Source organism: Perissodus microlepis, chromosome 5, assembly GCF_051167445.1.
Source record: "Perissodus microlepis isolate ML-2025 ecotype Zambia chromosome 5, ASM5116744v1, whole genome shotgun sequence".
Lineage (NCBI taxonomy): Eukaryota > Metazoa > Chordata > Actinopteri > Cichliformes > Cichlidae > Perissodus > Perissodus microlepis.
The window spans coordinates 25,140,640-25,157,023 of NC_140465.1; the positions used below are offsets into that span (position 1 = coordinate 25,140,640).

The following is a 16,384-nucleotide window of genomic DNA, read 5'->3' on the forward strand; positions in this document are numbered from 1 at the left end:
GGTGTGGAAGGTGTGCGTACAAAATAGTATAATTACTGTAGAACAGCCATTAGTCAAATTAAAGGGACGTGCCACTGTCATGTCACCTGATTTTATGAAGTCCCAATTTTGAAGCCTTGCGCTGAAAAACACAGTTATCTTAGCTTTATGAAACTAGGCTTAATAACCCATCTCTCAGTTGCATATCACTAAAATTCATACTCCTTTTAGACTATAATTAGAATCATCATTTAGAAAATGAACAATCTGTTGTATTTAATTAGAGAAAAAAAACCTGGATCAGCATGTTGCCTTATCCAGACTTATTATTTATGCCACACAAATTAGATAGCACTATAAAATACACTTAGGATATTCAGAAACGCGCTAATAATTCAAAGGAAAAAGAATGTAATGCACTGCAGCATCATATTATCCTATGTGTGCGTTTGTGTGGGTGGCTTTTTGAACAGGAAGGAAATGGTTCATCTAGTTTGTGTAATGTAAACTGGGTGAACTGGGGCTGGGTGTGACAGCCGCTTTAAAATAAATCAGGGCTCAACCACCTGTCAGTGTGGTGCTGAGTCCCAGCCAGAGAGCTTCTCATTGTACCTGAACTGCTGTGGAAAGTCTAGAAAGATGCCATCGGAGACCAAACAGTCAAGTAAGTACATTAACTTTTAGACATATATTAACTGAAGTTTATCATCAGATCTTTAAGGGCTTAATGTATTCTAATTTAAATTAAATTGTTTAATTTAAATAATAACAGTTAAATAGTCTTGTCAAAAGCAGGATTGCATTTGACAAGAGTTTTAGAAAAGTTTGCACCTATTTCAAAGTTTTTATAGAGTTAAAATAAAATCGTGTTATACACTTAGCTTGCATGACCTCAGTTCTCCCAGTTTCTAGAAAGCTTACTTGCAGGTGCTGGCAAATAGAAATGAATGCCTTACAACAACAGTCTTCAGAAAGTACATGCCAGAGAATGTTGTGTGAAAAGCTCACATTGACACATTAAACAGGATTTTTGCAGTTTGTTCTCTTTACATACATGACAACATGTCTGTGGTCATCATGTGTCAACCTGGAAATTCAAATATATGTTTTGCAAGTTGAAGTTAATCCAAAGTTTCAGATTCAGGCCAGTTTGGCAGAAAATTTAGTTCAGGAAATCTGGAACACCTTCTAAATTTGATCGATGCCCCCATAATCAGTTCGAGTTTCGTACTCAAGAGCCCATTACAGCAACGTAAGAGCAGTTGTTTTTGAATCATATATTAGATTGTTGTGGTTATGTTTGGTTTTTTTTTATTCGGAAGGCATCTATAAATAATCATAAATATCAAAATATTAGTGCGCGTGATGTTTTGCCTCCCATCCAGGACCACCTCCAATATGTGACACCCTCCATCAGATTGTTTTAGAACTATAGAAACATCTTCAAACCTAAAAAAAAGTTTAGTTGCCATATTTTCCGGCACTCGAGTAACATTATCTGCACAAACTGGTGCAAATAAAATATACAGTATACAAATACAGTGACATGTTTCAGGATTAATAGATTTAAAAAGATCAATATTGAAGACAGGCCAGTTTCAAAAGATAAACACATCGTCTTTGTGGGTTTCAATTGTGCAGTGCAGACAGATGTAAGGCAACTGAGATTCTAGAAGGAACAAAGTAACATTTAGCAGCTCTGGAAACTGTTTGAATTAAAGATCTAAAATTTTAAGATATCAATGAGACTGTGTTAGAAATATAAATATGAACTTATGCAAACTTGTAGGCACTGCAAAAAAAATGTATGTGAAAATATTTAGAAAGCGTTCACAGACTGACTTTAATGTCACAGACAGCCAAAACTTTGTATAGATATTAAGGAGAGGTCCCTTAAATGCATTCCCTCTCTCAGGTGTTTCAGTGTGTATTTCAGGCCAACCTTCATGTATGTTTAGTAAAAAAAAATGTATATAAATTTCTCTACCCAAGGGGAGAACTCTACATGCTGTAGATTTATAAGTTTAATAAATCTAAAGAAAGTTTATAGTTTTGGGTTTGTTTTCTTACTGTACACCCTTGTTAAAAATGTGAGTAATAGTGACAAAATGTAGACAGTTAACTACAATATGAAAGCAGGTGTGTGCATTTTTCCCTCCCTCACACACACCCAAACCAAACTCACCCACCACGAAATCTAAAAAACTTCATCTCTCCTAACAAAATGTTATAAATTCACTTTTCATTTCAAACACACTAAGAACCTGTTAAATCTTGTTTCCTAACATTAAAATTAAAAGTTTGACTGTGAAAAGTACTTCTCATATCAATATAGAAAAAGACAAAGTGTTAAGATAGTCTCTCCAAACCTCACTATTTTGTGCTTAAGTGTTTTTATGAATTGTGTCTCAGTTTTCCATGTTACTTGTCAGTGCAGTGCTTTTCTATGGACTATGGATTGTTTTGTTTTTATTACCATGATGTTGGGGTTTGGTCGAGACACGAGCATTGTGTTCATCACTGATTCTGCCCTGTTGAGGCATGTCCAATCCATGCATATTTTTCCTGACATGTAACTTCAACTTTGTGACGTTTGGATGACTCTCATGACAGTGTTTAAATAGTTTTATTTCCACCCTGCCCTGCCCTGGGTTCCTGTCACCAAATTGCTAGATAGAATTGAGACTTTTGACAAGCTGAGGCAGTTTTTTGAGGTGAATCGAGGTCACTAAAATCGTCATCTATTTTAGCATGGAGAAGGTATCGGTGTAGCAAGCTTAAAGCCTTTTGCATCCTTCAGTTGCAAATCTTTCCAGGAAACCAAGTTAAAATGTATCAGGAGACTACAGATATGGGTCTTTTTCTTTTATTTTTTGTTTGTTTGTTTTTTAAAGTGTCATGCCATTAAAAAATAAGTTTATTAAAATAAAGACTTCACTTTGTGACCTGACTTTCAGATATTTTTGTTCACAGTTAACATTGCTATATTTTATTTTACATTTCTTGCAGTTTTTAAAGGAGTGAATCTCAACTGTGAGACAAACAACACAGAACATGGCACCAAAAAAATCTCAAAGGATCAGCTGATTGTGAGGCGAGGCCAGCGGTTCACCGTGAAAGTTGAACTGACACAGCCGTTCAACCCCAATCTTTACCCGCTCACCTTTACAGCAGTAACAGGTTGGTCCACCATTAAATAATGTTTTTTTTTTGTTTTGTTTTTTTGTAAAAAATGCAAACATATTGTATGTAAACCCTCCCAAGTTAAATCCTTATAATAAAAAATATGTCCAAAGTGTACAGAAGTTGCTGTTTGATGGGCACTGAACAAACATTTACTGACCCAAAGCTGTTGACTAGGGCTGTCACCGTTAATCACCGTTAATTAACGCCAACTCGGCATATCTCCGTTAACGGGTTAATGCGGATCACCCTTTGTGTTGGGCTGGACTGCGTCAACGCGTTAGCGCGGGTAGCTCGATTAACGTATTAGCACAGTGTTTGCGAGTAACGGAATACATGTACAACCGTTGCGTATTTAAAATACAAAATATGAGTAACTGTATTCTGTTACAGTTACCGTTTAAAAAGGTGGTCTTCAGAATACAGTTACTCTGTTGAAATAAATGGATTACACTGCGGTCTTTTCCTGTTTCATATGTTAGGCTATGCCCTCTCTATCCTTGGTAATTCCACGCCGGTGGAAACCCAAACAAAACACGCATTAAAAGGCTCTAATGTCTGTGTCTCAATCTCGCGGCCCATGTCACCTCTACTTGCTATCCGCATAATGATGTGATGAAATATTTTTTTTAATTATTGTTAAAAAAATTATTTAATATGAAGGCAATAGGCACAGTGTTACAGGCATAGCCCTAAACAATGTAGCTTCATGGGCAGTATTGGCCAGTTGTAAGTAAGCTATTAAGACTCTACTCTACACTGTGCTCGTGTTTTCCTCCGAAACAACAAGTTCCGTTGGAGCAGCCTTTCAACGCCTCTCTCTGTCTCTCGCTAGCAAAGTCGACCCAGACAACAAAGTAAAGCTAGTTGTCGGCTACGAACTCGACACGGAACCTGACGTATTAGCCAGAGGACCTGTTTTATATACACGTAAAACAGTTTTCAATACGAGATCGTTGCAAAAAGTGCAGCCTTACCTAATGTCCACCCTACTGTTACTCATTTTATATTAAGATTTAAAAATCTAGTTGGTATTGGTATGGTGAGTAACCTTCAGTAATAGTAATACATCACACAGCAATAGTACATTCATGTAGTTGTAAAAAGCATGATAATATATTAAGAAATCCAAAGTATTCAGAATACGTTACTCTCATTGAGTAATGTAACGGAATATGTTACAAAATACATTTTGGGGCATGTATTCTGTAATCTGTAGTGGAATACATTTTAAAAGTAACTTTCCCAACACTGGCAGCCCCACACAGAGGGTGATCCACGTTAACTCGTTAATGGAGATATGCTGTGTTAATGTGGATTTGGCGTTAATGTCATTTTAACGCGATTAACGCTGACAGCCCTAGTTGGGACTCAAAGCAAAAACCTCCAAGCCCATTGAAGGCACCCTTTTTGAGCTTTGGAAAGGTTTTGATCCAGGAGAAAGTCAGACTGAAGAATTGATAGCTGCAAACTGTGCATGTTTGGTTTATATAATTTGAATTTATATTTTTTAAATTTAAATATTTAGTTTGCAGTTGTGACACTAAATAAAAGAGATGTTTGAATATTGATTTCCATGTATCAACAGGAGTTTGTTCATGTTTGCTTACTTTTGTTTTCTCGGTTTTTTTGTTGCTGTTATTTTTATTATTGACATTAACATTTTTGAAAGATCTGTGTGGATACATATGAAGAATTTTGTGAAAATCAATACAAAATATAAATTTAAATAATAAATAACGTGTCACGGGTTGCTTAGAGGATCCACTCGCAGGACTCCTGGGTAGCGTTCAAACAGAGATTGTTTATTACAGATCTTCACCAAGTGTATGTACAGACAGTGCGAGGTTAGTGCTATATACAAGACGTGAGGGGCAGGGGTCCAGGGCTCCAGGGAAAACGGGGAAATCACACACGCGCTCAGAACAGCCTCTCTCCACTCCGCTAGCGACCTGTCACTCCTTCCACACTCCACACGGGGAAACACGGGGACGGGTCCGGGGAATCTAGGAACAAAGGAACACGTTAAGTCTCTGAGACAGAGGCACGGGAAACTTGAGCTAGGTGTGTACTGACAAGAGCCTTCACAACAATCCAGCGTTGAACAGCTGATCTCCTCCTTCTAATATACCAGCTGGTCTGATGAGGCCCAGGTGTGCACGATCCGGGAAGGCGTGGACCGAGGGCGTGAACCCGCCATGAGTTCCGCCCTGGCAAAACAGGGGAGAGGGAGAGAGAGAGGAAAAAGAGAAGAGAAGGCGGGCTAGGAGTGGAGAGATGCTGATCAGCGCCTTGCCGATCCCGCAGGTCGTGACATAACGGCTACATGTGGTTAAGTGTAGTTTAAAAAGAGGACCCAAACACAGGAACCAGAATCAGGTATTCCCAACAAAAAGCAGGTTTTACTAATGAGCTGATGGAATTAAAAAAAAAAAACAAATTGGGCAATCAGGAGAAATAATATCAGGTGAAACCCATGAGGGTGTGGCAAAAATTGAAAGGGTGAGGAAAAAGCCAGACATGACACATAAGTGAAAGGCTCTTTTTATAAATAAACTAAGCTTTACTTAAAGGTGTTTTGCCAGTTAGCACAGTTGGATATGACCACTGTTTGTCTTTTAAACTATCTTTCAGCCTTCTGTTGCAATCAAATTCAAAATGAGCATTGGGTACTGTGAAAAAGTCTTGAGCCACTCCTGGGAAATACAGCAATGAAATGAAAATTTTTACAATTCTGAGTTTGAAAATCAGTATTCGGTATGGCCACCTCTGTTCCTCGATGCAGCCTGAACTCTATTAGGCAAGCCTTCTTGTAGTTTTAAGTAGCTTTCAATGATTGTTTTTTAAACGTTGGCTGTCATTTATTCTATTCTCCATCAAAATGGGACAGTCTATTAATTTTGTTCTATTATGTGTTTTTCTATGAAGATATACTTTTTCTGCATTGACAGTGTGTTTGGGAACATTTTCATGCAGTAAAATTTTGTCATTTGCCCTGTGTTGACTACTGGAAATGATTCAGGTGTAACTCACACTGGTTAATGATGTCTGTCTTTCATGTACACTCTGTAGTTACAGAGTATTGTATTGTTGGTATTGTATTGTCACATCTATGATCTCTGTGATCCCTCTCTACAGGAGAAAATCCATCTGAGGACCTGGGAACAAAGTCATGCTTTGGTATGCCAGACAAAATCCAGCGTTCGCCATCAGCAAAGGCAGTGTGGAAAGTGGAGCTAGAGAAGGGATCCAACCCACCAACAGGCTCCTTGAATTTGACCATTACCCCCCCAGCTGACACTCCAATCGGAAAGTACAACTTAACCGCCAGACATAGGGATGAGGAAACGTTGTTGGCAGAACTGGTTGTGCTCTTCAATCCCTGGTGTTCTGGTAAGTTATCTTTCTATCTGCCAACCTGTTTTCCAGGCTCTCCAGCACTGTTCATCTGTTGCTGTTATTTTCCTTAAAACCACTATTATCCATCCATTAATCCGTCTGTCTCGTGGTTATCCCTATTCCCGCCTCTGTAGATGATTCAGTGTTTATGCGGGATGAGACAGAGAGACAGGAGTTTGTGATGAATGAACGTGGTATAATCTACAAAGGAAGTGGAAACTACATCACATCTATTAACTGGGACTTTGGGCAGGTGCAAACACACACACACACACTGTGTAGGCTTAGTGGATTTGTGATTCTAGGTTTGATAAATCGACACCGAAAAGTACCACATTAATCATGTTTTTACCAATCAGTCTTTTATTCTAAGAGTTCTATTGTTCAGTATGGTAGAGGCGCAAAAAATATGGTCACCATTGTTAATGGCTTGTAGGTGTAACTCCTTAATCGGAGAGACATATATTTATATGGTGTGAGACTACTGTAGATCATTATTAACATGCTATTATGAAGTATAGAGTAGTGACATTTTTAGATATTAGCTGCTTCAAGTTAATATTTTACTTTAGAATTAATTAGTTAATGTAAATGCTTCGATTATTTTTGACTCTGCCATTAAGTACGAATAACCTACAGCACTGTAGTTTAAGATAAGCTGCTTTCTTCCTGTCTAGTTTGAAGAGGACATGGTGAAGATTTGTCTTAAGATGTTGGATGTCAACCCCAAACACCTGGCAAATGCAGCTAATGACATTTCTGCTCGCTGTAACCCCATCTACGTCAGCCGTGTGGTCAGCGCCATGGTAGGATATTTATGTATATACACGTGTTTTGGACAGATGTACTGTATTTGCACTGCAAGTTTCACCAAGAAGGTAATTTAAAGCATTTTACATAACGTTTAAAAGGCATCATAAACAAAATAATGCATTAATTATAAAGCATTACTAAAAAACATTAATTAACAAAACCTTTTGTTAATTAATGCTTTATAGTAATTTTGAGGGGAGCCAAAGCTCACTCACTCACTCACCTTTGTTTTCCTGTTTTGCTCCAGATCAACAGTAATGATGACTGTGGTGTCCTGGAGGGACGGTGGTCAGCTCCATTCTGGGGTGGAACTATACCCTCTCACTGGTCTGGCAGCTATCCCATCCTCAAGCATTGGTATAACATCGGCTGCCACCCAGTCAAATATGGACAGTGCTGGGTATTTGCAGGAGTGATGTGTTCAGGTACTGACTAACTCTGTAAGTCCTCACTTACATACAGTATCTATTTAGGTGGGTAATATGAATACATACCTAAATATCTGTTATATATACAGTATGTGTTTAGGCAAGTGAAATGAGAAATAAGAAATAAGCTGCCTTATATGGCAGGTGCTTTAGTTTACATACATTATCAACTTTGCTGGGTATACCTGATGTTTATTCATCCAAATATTTAATCAGCCAATCACAGGGCAACAACTCAAAAACTTAATGGCCTATAGACATGGTGAAGGTGCTCTGCGATAGACTGGCAACCTTCACAGGGTGTACCCTGCCTCTCACTCTATGGCAGGTGGGGTAGGCTCCAGCCCCCCTGCGACCCTGAATCAGATAAGCAAAGGAGAAAGGATGGCTGGATGGACATGGTAAGGAAGACCTGCTAAAGTTCAAACTGCATCAGAATTGGGGAGAAAGGTTGTATCACCTGGATGACTGAGAACCTTCACATTTAAGTGACTTTAAATGTTACGTGGTTGATCCTACCAGTCGGCTGGTCTGAGTATTTCAAAAACTGCTGATCTACTGGAATTTTTTCACACACACACATTTCTAAAGTTTAAAGTCCTTAAAAGAGAAACTCAATAAGCAGCAGTTCTCTAGGTGAAAATGTCTTGTTGATGATAGCCGTCAGAGGATAATGGCTTTAAGCTAATAACAGGGAAAAAAATAACTCAAATAATCACTCACTACAATAAAACTATGCAGAGACCTAAAGTGTAGAAACTATAAGTATAACATAAACAGAAAACCATAAAGAGAACCAAACCCATGAGCAACAATAAATCAAAGAATATTAATTAAACCTGAAACACAAGCACCATGACATCTATCCTCTTTTGTATCAACGGTTCTGGCTGGTACTTGTGGAGCAATGGTGTCTGGGATATTTTCTTTGCAGATTTTGTCCAATTTACCAACTGAGCATCATTTAAATGCCACAGCCTACCTGAGGGTTGTCACTGACCATGTCCCTTGCTATATGACCACAGTGGATTAGAACAGTTCTGAATTTCTGAGGAATGTCTCTGTCATTTTGTTGAATATATGTATGAAGAATAAAGGCAATTGTAGAGGCAAAAGGGTCCTAGCAAGGTATATGTACCAAAGTCTCAAGTTTGTTTACAATTGCCAATTTTCTAGATTTTCTAGTGCTAATATAGGATTATACTAAAAGTCTGGTAAGCCATAGCTTTAGCGGTTTACTGATTTGTCTTTTCCTTACTTATAACTTTCCATCACTAGGCCAGTGCAACAACATTTAACAATAAGATGATAAACTAATGTACTATTTGACAAATATCACATTTTTAAAAAATCTGTTTTTTTAATGTTTGTATTTCCAGTAATGCGTCTGCTGGGCATCCCATGCCGTGTGGTCACCAACTACCAGTCAGCTCATGACAGCAACAAGAATCTGATCATTGATGTGTACCATGCTGACTATGGAGTGAGAGAGAAAGAGACCAAGGACAGTGTCTGGTAAGATGACACAAGCTCATATGGCTTATATTGAGAAAGCAAACAGAGAGAGGTACAGATCAGAACTAAATTCTGTGGTAAAGAGTTGAACAGTTCCTTTGTACACACACACACACACACACAGGGAGAGAGAGAGTTTCCCTGAGCATTGTACAGTCTTAGTTTCTCACAGAACTAAATAAGGTTAATTTAAAAAACAGAGAGGCACTATATACAACAAACCTGAAGTCTTCTTGGTCTCTTCCAAGAGTTCCAAAGTAAAGCGAAATATAACAAAATAAAAACAAAAGGGTTTTTTACATTTCCTATAATTTATCCAATTATTTTTCAGTGGTTTTGGAAAAACAAACACCAGAAACGCTATAGAGCTACAGGGTTGACTTTCAAAAGGTTTTGCTGTTTTTTTCTGTTTTATTAGTACTCAACCACCATCTTGTTCTTGATATGTCAGACTGCATAAAAGAGGACAAATGAAATTGTGTCCAAAAGTCTTAAAGGCTTTTAATCTTCACTGTGGTTTTACAAAGTATGTCTTGTATGCTTTGGGAGTGGTGACTTTGTCTGAAAGCTTTTAATCTGTCAATAGAAAGAATGTCCTTAGTGTGATTTATGGTGCCATTTCTCAAGCTTAGGGTAGGGTTGGGTGTTTACCTTACAATATAACGTTCCTTGATTCAACTGTTGTTGTGATTTGGTGCTATATAAATAAAATTCAATTGGATTGAAGTGAATCACCCAGCCTTCTTTGCCATGTTCTCGAGTTTTTAAAGCCACTGTTGTGTTTCCACTGACTCCAACATCAGAATTTTGTGTCATGTATATGTTTCAGGAACTATCATGTCTGGTTAGAGTGCTGGATGAGGCGAACTGACCTGGGAAAAGATGGTAAATATGACGGCTGGCAAGTTCTGGATCCAACGCCACAGGAGAAGAGCGATGGTACGAACTCTTGTCTCCTCAGATTTTCTTCCTTTGTCTAATGACTTTTCTTTTCCTACTGTAACTATTCATTTTTTGCCAGTAAATATACCAACAATTTTTACGTATTGTTTTTGAATGTGATATTCAATTGTGTGATTTCTTTTCATCTAGTGCTGTTAGTGATGGCAGCTCCATGGTTAGAAAGTTCCATATATAGTGCCATCAAGTTAGAATAAAAACTACTCTGTATTAGTAAAGCATGTTTCTTTATTTAATGTTCATCCGATGGCTTTTCTTGCTTGTCCTTTTGCAGGTGCATACTGCTGCGGTCCAGCCTCAGTCAAAGCCATCCTGAATGGAGAAACCAATCTAAAATATGATGCCCCATTTGTTTATGCTATGGTCAATGCTGACTGCATTGACTGGCTGGTTAGTGAACAGAGCTGTACTATATAAATCCACAAATAACATAGTTAGCAGCACCAAAAGAGGAGCAGCCTTTAGTATAATAGCAATATTTTTTATTTCAAATTTTGGTTTCTATCGTGTTTCTTTCTTTGTGTCCTGGCAGTGTAAAGCTGATGGCACAATGGTGAATATTTTCTCTGACACCAAGAGAATCGGACAGAATATCTCCACCAAGGCTGTTGGCTCCAACACAAGGCTGGACATCACAGACAGCTACAAGTACAAGGAAGGTGGGTTCACCTAAAAGACGTGTTTCTTGAAGACTTAAATGGAGAATTTTGTTCTTTACCATCCTGATATTATGAAAGTAGATCTCACAAGGGACATGACACTGGTAATGATTTGTCAGTCAGAAGTTACCACTGTTATACCACCCCTATTTATAAAATGAGCATTTTGATGTCACATAAATCCTGAAATGAGCATGTGAGACCAAAATGTTAATTAAGGTCACAGATCAACAGAGTGGTAGTGTAAAAAAAAAAAATGGTCCTTTATTTATCCAGCTAAAATATCTCATTGAGATTAAAAATCTAATTTCCAAGAGAGACCTGGCATCATGGCAACAAAAATTAAAATTCATGAACAGAACAGGATGTTGCATCCGCCTTTTTATATACAGTCCATGGTGCTAAGTTAGGCGGTCTTTGGTTCTTTGAATGAGAGATAGTATTCGGTTAAAAAAAATACTATATAAACCTTGTTTTAACGGTTCACGAGCGATTTGCAAAGAGATTACAAATAAAAATTGGTTTGGTGACTGTGTTCTCTGTTTTCTGATACTAATAAGAAGGTTAAATAAAACCTTTTGGTCAAGACACAGTAGAAATTCTTTAACAAAATTAATTTTCACCCTCACTCTAAAACTTTCCACTCTTACAGGGTCTAATGAGGAGAGAACTGTATTTAGATATGCCCTCACCAGAGATTACTCCAGAGATGAAGAGGAAAAGAACAATAGAGGGACAAATAATCCAATCCAGAATGGAGGAACAACAAATGGAACTGGGAATGGAGGGACAACAAATGGAACTGGGAATGGAGGGACAACAAATGGAACTGGGAATGGAGGGAGGGGAGGGAACAACATAGAGACTACAAATAATACAAATGACAGCATCCTTCCACTTCCACAAATATCCATGCGAATTGAAGAGGTACATCTCAGTTCTTTATATATGTTTTTATTTTTAGAGCTATTCAAGTAGATCTTAAATATATTTTAGTATTTACCTTTATCTTTGTTGTGTGAATTTCTGTCTACTTTTTACGAATGTAGCAGTGACCTTTTTTCCAGTGTTAACATTTTTTCTATTAACAAAAAAAAAAAGAACTCCCAGAAATACATACGAACAGGGTCAGTGTCAAAAATCTGAGTTTCTCCTCACTGTGCCGCCTGCGTAAATCCCAACAGTACTTTATGGTTATGCCAAATCCAATAACCTTAAATAATGCCACACAACTTATTTAGACTTTAGTTTAAAAAAATAAAAATAAACGCCATTACCTGTTTTGTCTAAAAGTTTTCTTGTGTTTTTTTTAAAAGAAAGCAGTTGCATTAAGTAAATGTCAAGCAGCCATTTGGAATAAGGTACCGCCCCTCCCTGAGCCTGGTTCTGCCGGAGGTTTCTTCCTGTTAAAAGGGAGTTTTTCTTTCCCACTGTCACCAAAGTTCTTGCTCATAGGGGGTCATATAATTGTTGGGATTTTCTCTGTATGTATTATTGTAGGGTCTACTTTACAATATAAGGCACCTTGAGGCAACTGTTGTTGTGATTTGGCGCTGTATAAATAAAATTGAATTGAATTTGTGGTGCTGCAGGTATCCAAGCCAATCGACGGTCAGGACGTGAGCCTGAAGCTGGTGCTGAACAGTGAGAGCCGCACTGCCAGGCCTGTGTCCATCAATATCAGCGTCCAGGCCATGAGATACAATGGCTCACCGGTTGAAAACTTCCAGACTGAGACAAAGGAAGAGACACTGCAGCCTGGGAAAGGTGGGTAAATTGCTGAGGAGTTTCTCACAAGTGTTTTTATTTATTTGTCCTGGGGGGGGGGGGGGGGGGGGGGGGGGGGGGACTGCAACAACTATAATTGTCTCTCACTCCCTCTGTCTGCTCCAGATCTGTCCATTCCTATCTTGGTCCCCTTCTTGGTGTACCACAAACACATGGTAGGCTCTGACAGCATGAAGATTTCAGCTGTAGTCACAGATAAGCTGGAGCCAGGAAACGTATACCTAGCAGTGAATGATGTCATTCTGTTGAATCCTCCTATGTCCATCACAGTGAGTAAAAAACTGCCATCTCTGTGTCTCCTTAATCATTATGTTGCTTTGTTCGAAGTAACTGTCACATTAGCTGACTGCTGTTGATTGTTGATAAAATAATATATTATACTTAATATATACATACTCCTATAAATACTCTAATAATATAATTATACTTAACTATGTTATATGCCTTTAAATAAATATAGAATATAATTTCTAAAATATATATATATATATAAAACTCTGCAACTATGCCAGCAGCTGTTCTTGGCCAAAGGAGGACTTTGAGCAAATAATGCTACAACTGACATGTTTCTTTTTGGTTTTTTGTTGTTGTTTTTCTTCACAAGTGTGTTAGATGCATAAAAGCTTGCTAAAGTAGCACAAAACAAATAAATAAAATAACTAGCTATAAGTTGGTATAGGTCAAACTGAGCCTGACCTATATAGATGATGAGTCAGTTCCTATTTATACAGTTCATCTTCAGCAGCTTTGGTCTTTATACCAAATTTTGTGTTTGTCCATTAGGGATTGAAATGTGACTCCTGTATCTGTAATTTTATATGATGTGGGCTATCATGTTTATTTTTTATGCATTGCTAATGGTAAAAAAAAAAAAAAGAGGCTGGATAAACTAAAGGTATACTTTGTAGTTTATATTTCAAGCAGATTGGAATCAAAACTGGACATGCAAAGATTTTTACATTGTTTTACTGACTAATAAGTAAACAGTGAGATTTTTGTTTTTCAGGTTAATGGTCCAGTGAGACTGAAGCAAAGGACAGTTGCTGAAGTAGTTTTCATGAACCCAATCGACAAGATGCTGACGGACTGCACTCTGACTATCTCTGGAAGTGGTCTAGTGAATGGGGAGGAAAAATGCATGTATGTGTGAAAGATCTGCTACCTTAATTATTTATTTTGAGCCAAGAGGGAAAGGCAGTAAAAATACTGACTGTGTGAGTGAATGGGTCAATGCTCTGTCATTAAGACAGAAAAATCTAGAATTTAATTTTTATTCTTTCTCCTGCAGCCTCTGGAAGTGTTTAAGGGTCTGAGAGTAACATGAAGATTAAATATAAAAACAGAAATCAAATTTGAATTCACAAGTACAAATGGGTTGCTTGTCTCTCTAATATTGATAAAAACCTGCTCTGGAGCGGTTTAGGTCTGCAGCATAAGTTACATCACTATAAACAACAGTGAGAAGCAAACCACCTTTGTAACACTGAAAAACAAGTGTTAGCTCTGACGTTACCTGAAGCCCAAATCCTGCTTCATAGTACAGGCCTCAGGACTTCCTAAAGAACGTAGCCCCAGCAAAATCCCTTGAAGGAATAATGATAAGAGGGTCATCTCTTTGTAAAAGTCTTTTCCGCAGTCTGAAGTTTTCAGATTTTACCATATCTCAACATTGTTTGGATGGCTGGCAAAGTTGTCTTTTCAACAGGCTTCTAGCGAGTTGTTACTGTGTATAAAATGTAATGTCAAATCCACAAACTAAACATTAACCTTAACAGTTCTGTATTACTCTTATGTTTCCCACAGACTTCCAAATCTGAGGCCAAGCAACAGGATACGTATCCAGTTGCCCTTTTTTCCCAAGAAGACCGGAAAGAAAACTCTCATGGCTGACTTTGACTGCTCCTCCTTCAGAGACCTGAAGTGCACCTGCACTTTCGATGTTCTACCATAAAACCTACCAGTTTATTTCAGGCTTATAATTCATTCATTCATTTTTACACAACTCTGTATATGTGTATATATATATATATATATATATATATGTATAAACTTTTGAGGTTGCTTTAAAAAGCAACCTTTGTGGGATAAGAGAAGATAATAGTTTTCTTTGTATTTTTCCTTTCTTTCATTCGCTGATTTTCAGAAGAAAAAGCAAGTTTGTGCTTCTGGACAGAAAGTGCTGCACTGATGTTTCATATAACTGCCGCATTCACTGTCACCATGTATTCTGACACAAAAGCTGACACTACTACATATTTTAAGCTGTTACGGCCACTTTAGGTACAAACTCTCAGCTGATGCTCATGTGAAAATGAATGTTTACATATTATTAAGAATGTAGCTAAACCTGTTGTACAAACAGCAAACTGAAAAACAGACACCTGTATTCTCACTGTGTGTTTTATCAGACTCTGAGCTTTATTAACTACTCTTAAAATATGTATTGGTTAGTGTTCCTGCAAGCTTATTCCTGCTCCTGAAGGAAGCTAGAAGCAAGCACATGGCAATCACAGCAGAACAGTAATATTTTCAAACGCTTACCTGTCAGATTTGCATCTGCTAAATGAACTGGAGCTCTTCATAGTGTTTACGAATGGTACGACACAGTAAGATTTCCTTGTGTTTGCATAAATTCCTCTGGCCTGTTGATGAGAAGGTGTTAAAGTGCCTCCCTGTAGTTGAGAAGTAAACTAGCCTATACTCATGTGTTTTATTTGCACTGTAGATTTTGTACATTTTTTATGACTATACAAATAAAATGTTTATTGGAAGATGGTTAACTTTTTTGTTTTTATTAGTAATGCTTCTGGCCTTTCTGTCATACTAATAATTTGTATTTTTCAATAGAGACCTGAGTGTTCTTACAGGGGAGATAGGCCTTTGGAGGGCCTGGGAGTTCCCAGAGAGGTGGAGTGTAAGACCCGACCTGACATATATAGACACAGACAAACAGGCACACACAGACACAAACATGCATTCCCACCCTCATGCACACATATACAAATACTCAGCACTCACCCAACGTAGGGATAGACATACATGGACACTGTACACACAATCACACTCCCCAAACAAACTCTATACCCAAGGCCCACCCAGAGCCCTAGCACGGAGGCGAAGCACCCCTGAACCCCAAGCCTGCCACACTGGTGATGGCAAGCTATATTGTAGCCACAGCCACCCTGGGGCGCACTGACAGAGGCGAGGCTGCCGGACACTGGCGCCACCGGGCCCTCTGACCACCACCAGTAGGCAACGGATGAAGTGTCTTGCCCAAGGACACAACGACCGAGACTGTCCAAGCTGGGGCTCGAACCGGCAACCTTCCGATTACAAGGCGAACTTATATAACAACTCAACAACTCTTGAGCCACGATCGCTCTTAGAACACCCTCTAAGAGCAACCAGAGCCACTAACCAGGTTATGACTACAACCCCTGGGTTAAGCCCTCCAGGGATAACGTCCCTAGGGATTCTCCAGACGCCCTAAGCCCGTCCCAACCTCCACATCAACCACAATGGCGAAAGCGGGACCAAACCACGACCCCCCACCCCCGCTAGGTGATGGAGCCGATCAAAGGAGCCCAGAGGGATTAATCTAATGTGGTGGCAGAGGCTGTCTTGAGACTAATGTAATCTATTAGATGGTTTCTATATTGG

General features: G+C 38.5%; 1 protein-coding gene across 1 annotated transcript; it reads left to right on the forward strand.

The window, feature by feature from the left end:
• Positions 1–553: 553 nt before the first annotated feature.
• LOC146387434 (protein-glutamine gamma-glutamyltransferase E-like) lies at positions 554–16,013 on the forward strand. Its single transcript, XM_084929039.1, has 15 exons — positions 554–643; positions 2,989–3,159; positions 6,301–6,555; positions 6,696–6,814; positions 7,239–7,367; positions 7,622–7,799; positions 9,182–9,317; positions 10,147–10,256; positions 10,552–10,667; positions 10,810–10,936; positions 11,589–11,863; positions 12,529–12,703; positions 12,830–12,993; positions 13,731–13,864; positions 14,528–16,013. Exons 1-15 carry the CDS (start codon positions 619–621, stop codon positions 14,673–14,675), a joined length of 2,262 nt encoding a protein of 753 aa, XP_084785165.1. The 5' UTR covers positions 554–618; the 3' UTR covers positions 14,676–16,013.
• The last annotated feature ends 371 nt before the right edge of the window (positions 16,014–16,384 follow it).

What these genes read in the sequence shown, in the direction of transcription:
- LOC146387434 (XM_084929039.1), top strand. Translation starts at nt 619, where the DNA reads ATGCCATCGGAGACCAAACAGTCAA. An exon ending in GAGACCAAGGACAGTGTCTG is followed by an intron (nt 9,318 to 10,146) that starts GTAAGATGACAC and finishes TATATGTTTCAG; the next exon opens with GAACTATCATGTCTGGTTAG. An exon ending in ATCCTCCTATGTCCATCACA is followed by an intron (nt 12,994 to 13,730) that starts GTGAGTAAAAAA and finishes TTTGTTTTTCAG; the next exon opens with GTTAATGGTCCAGTGAGACT.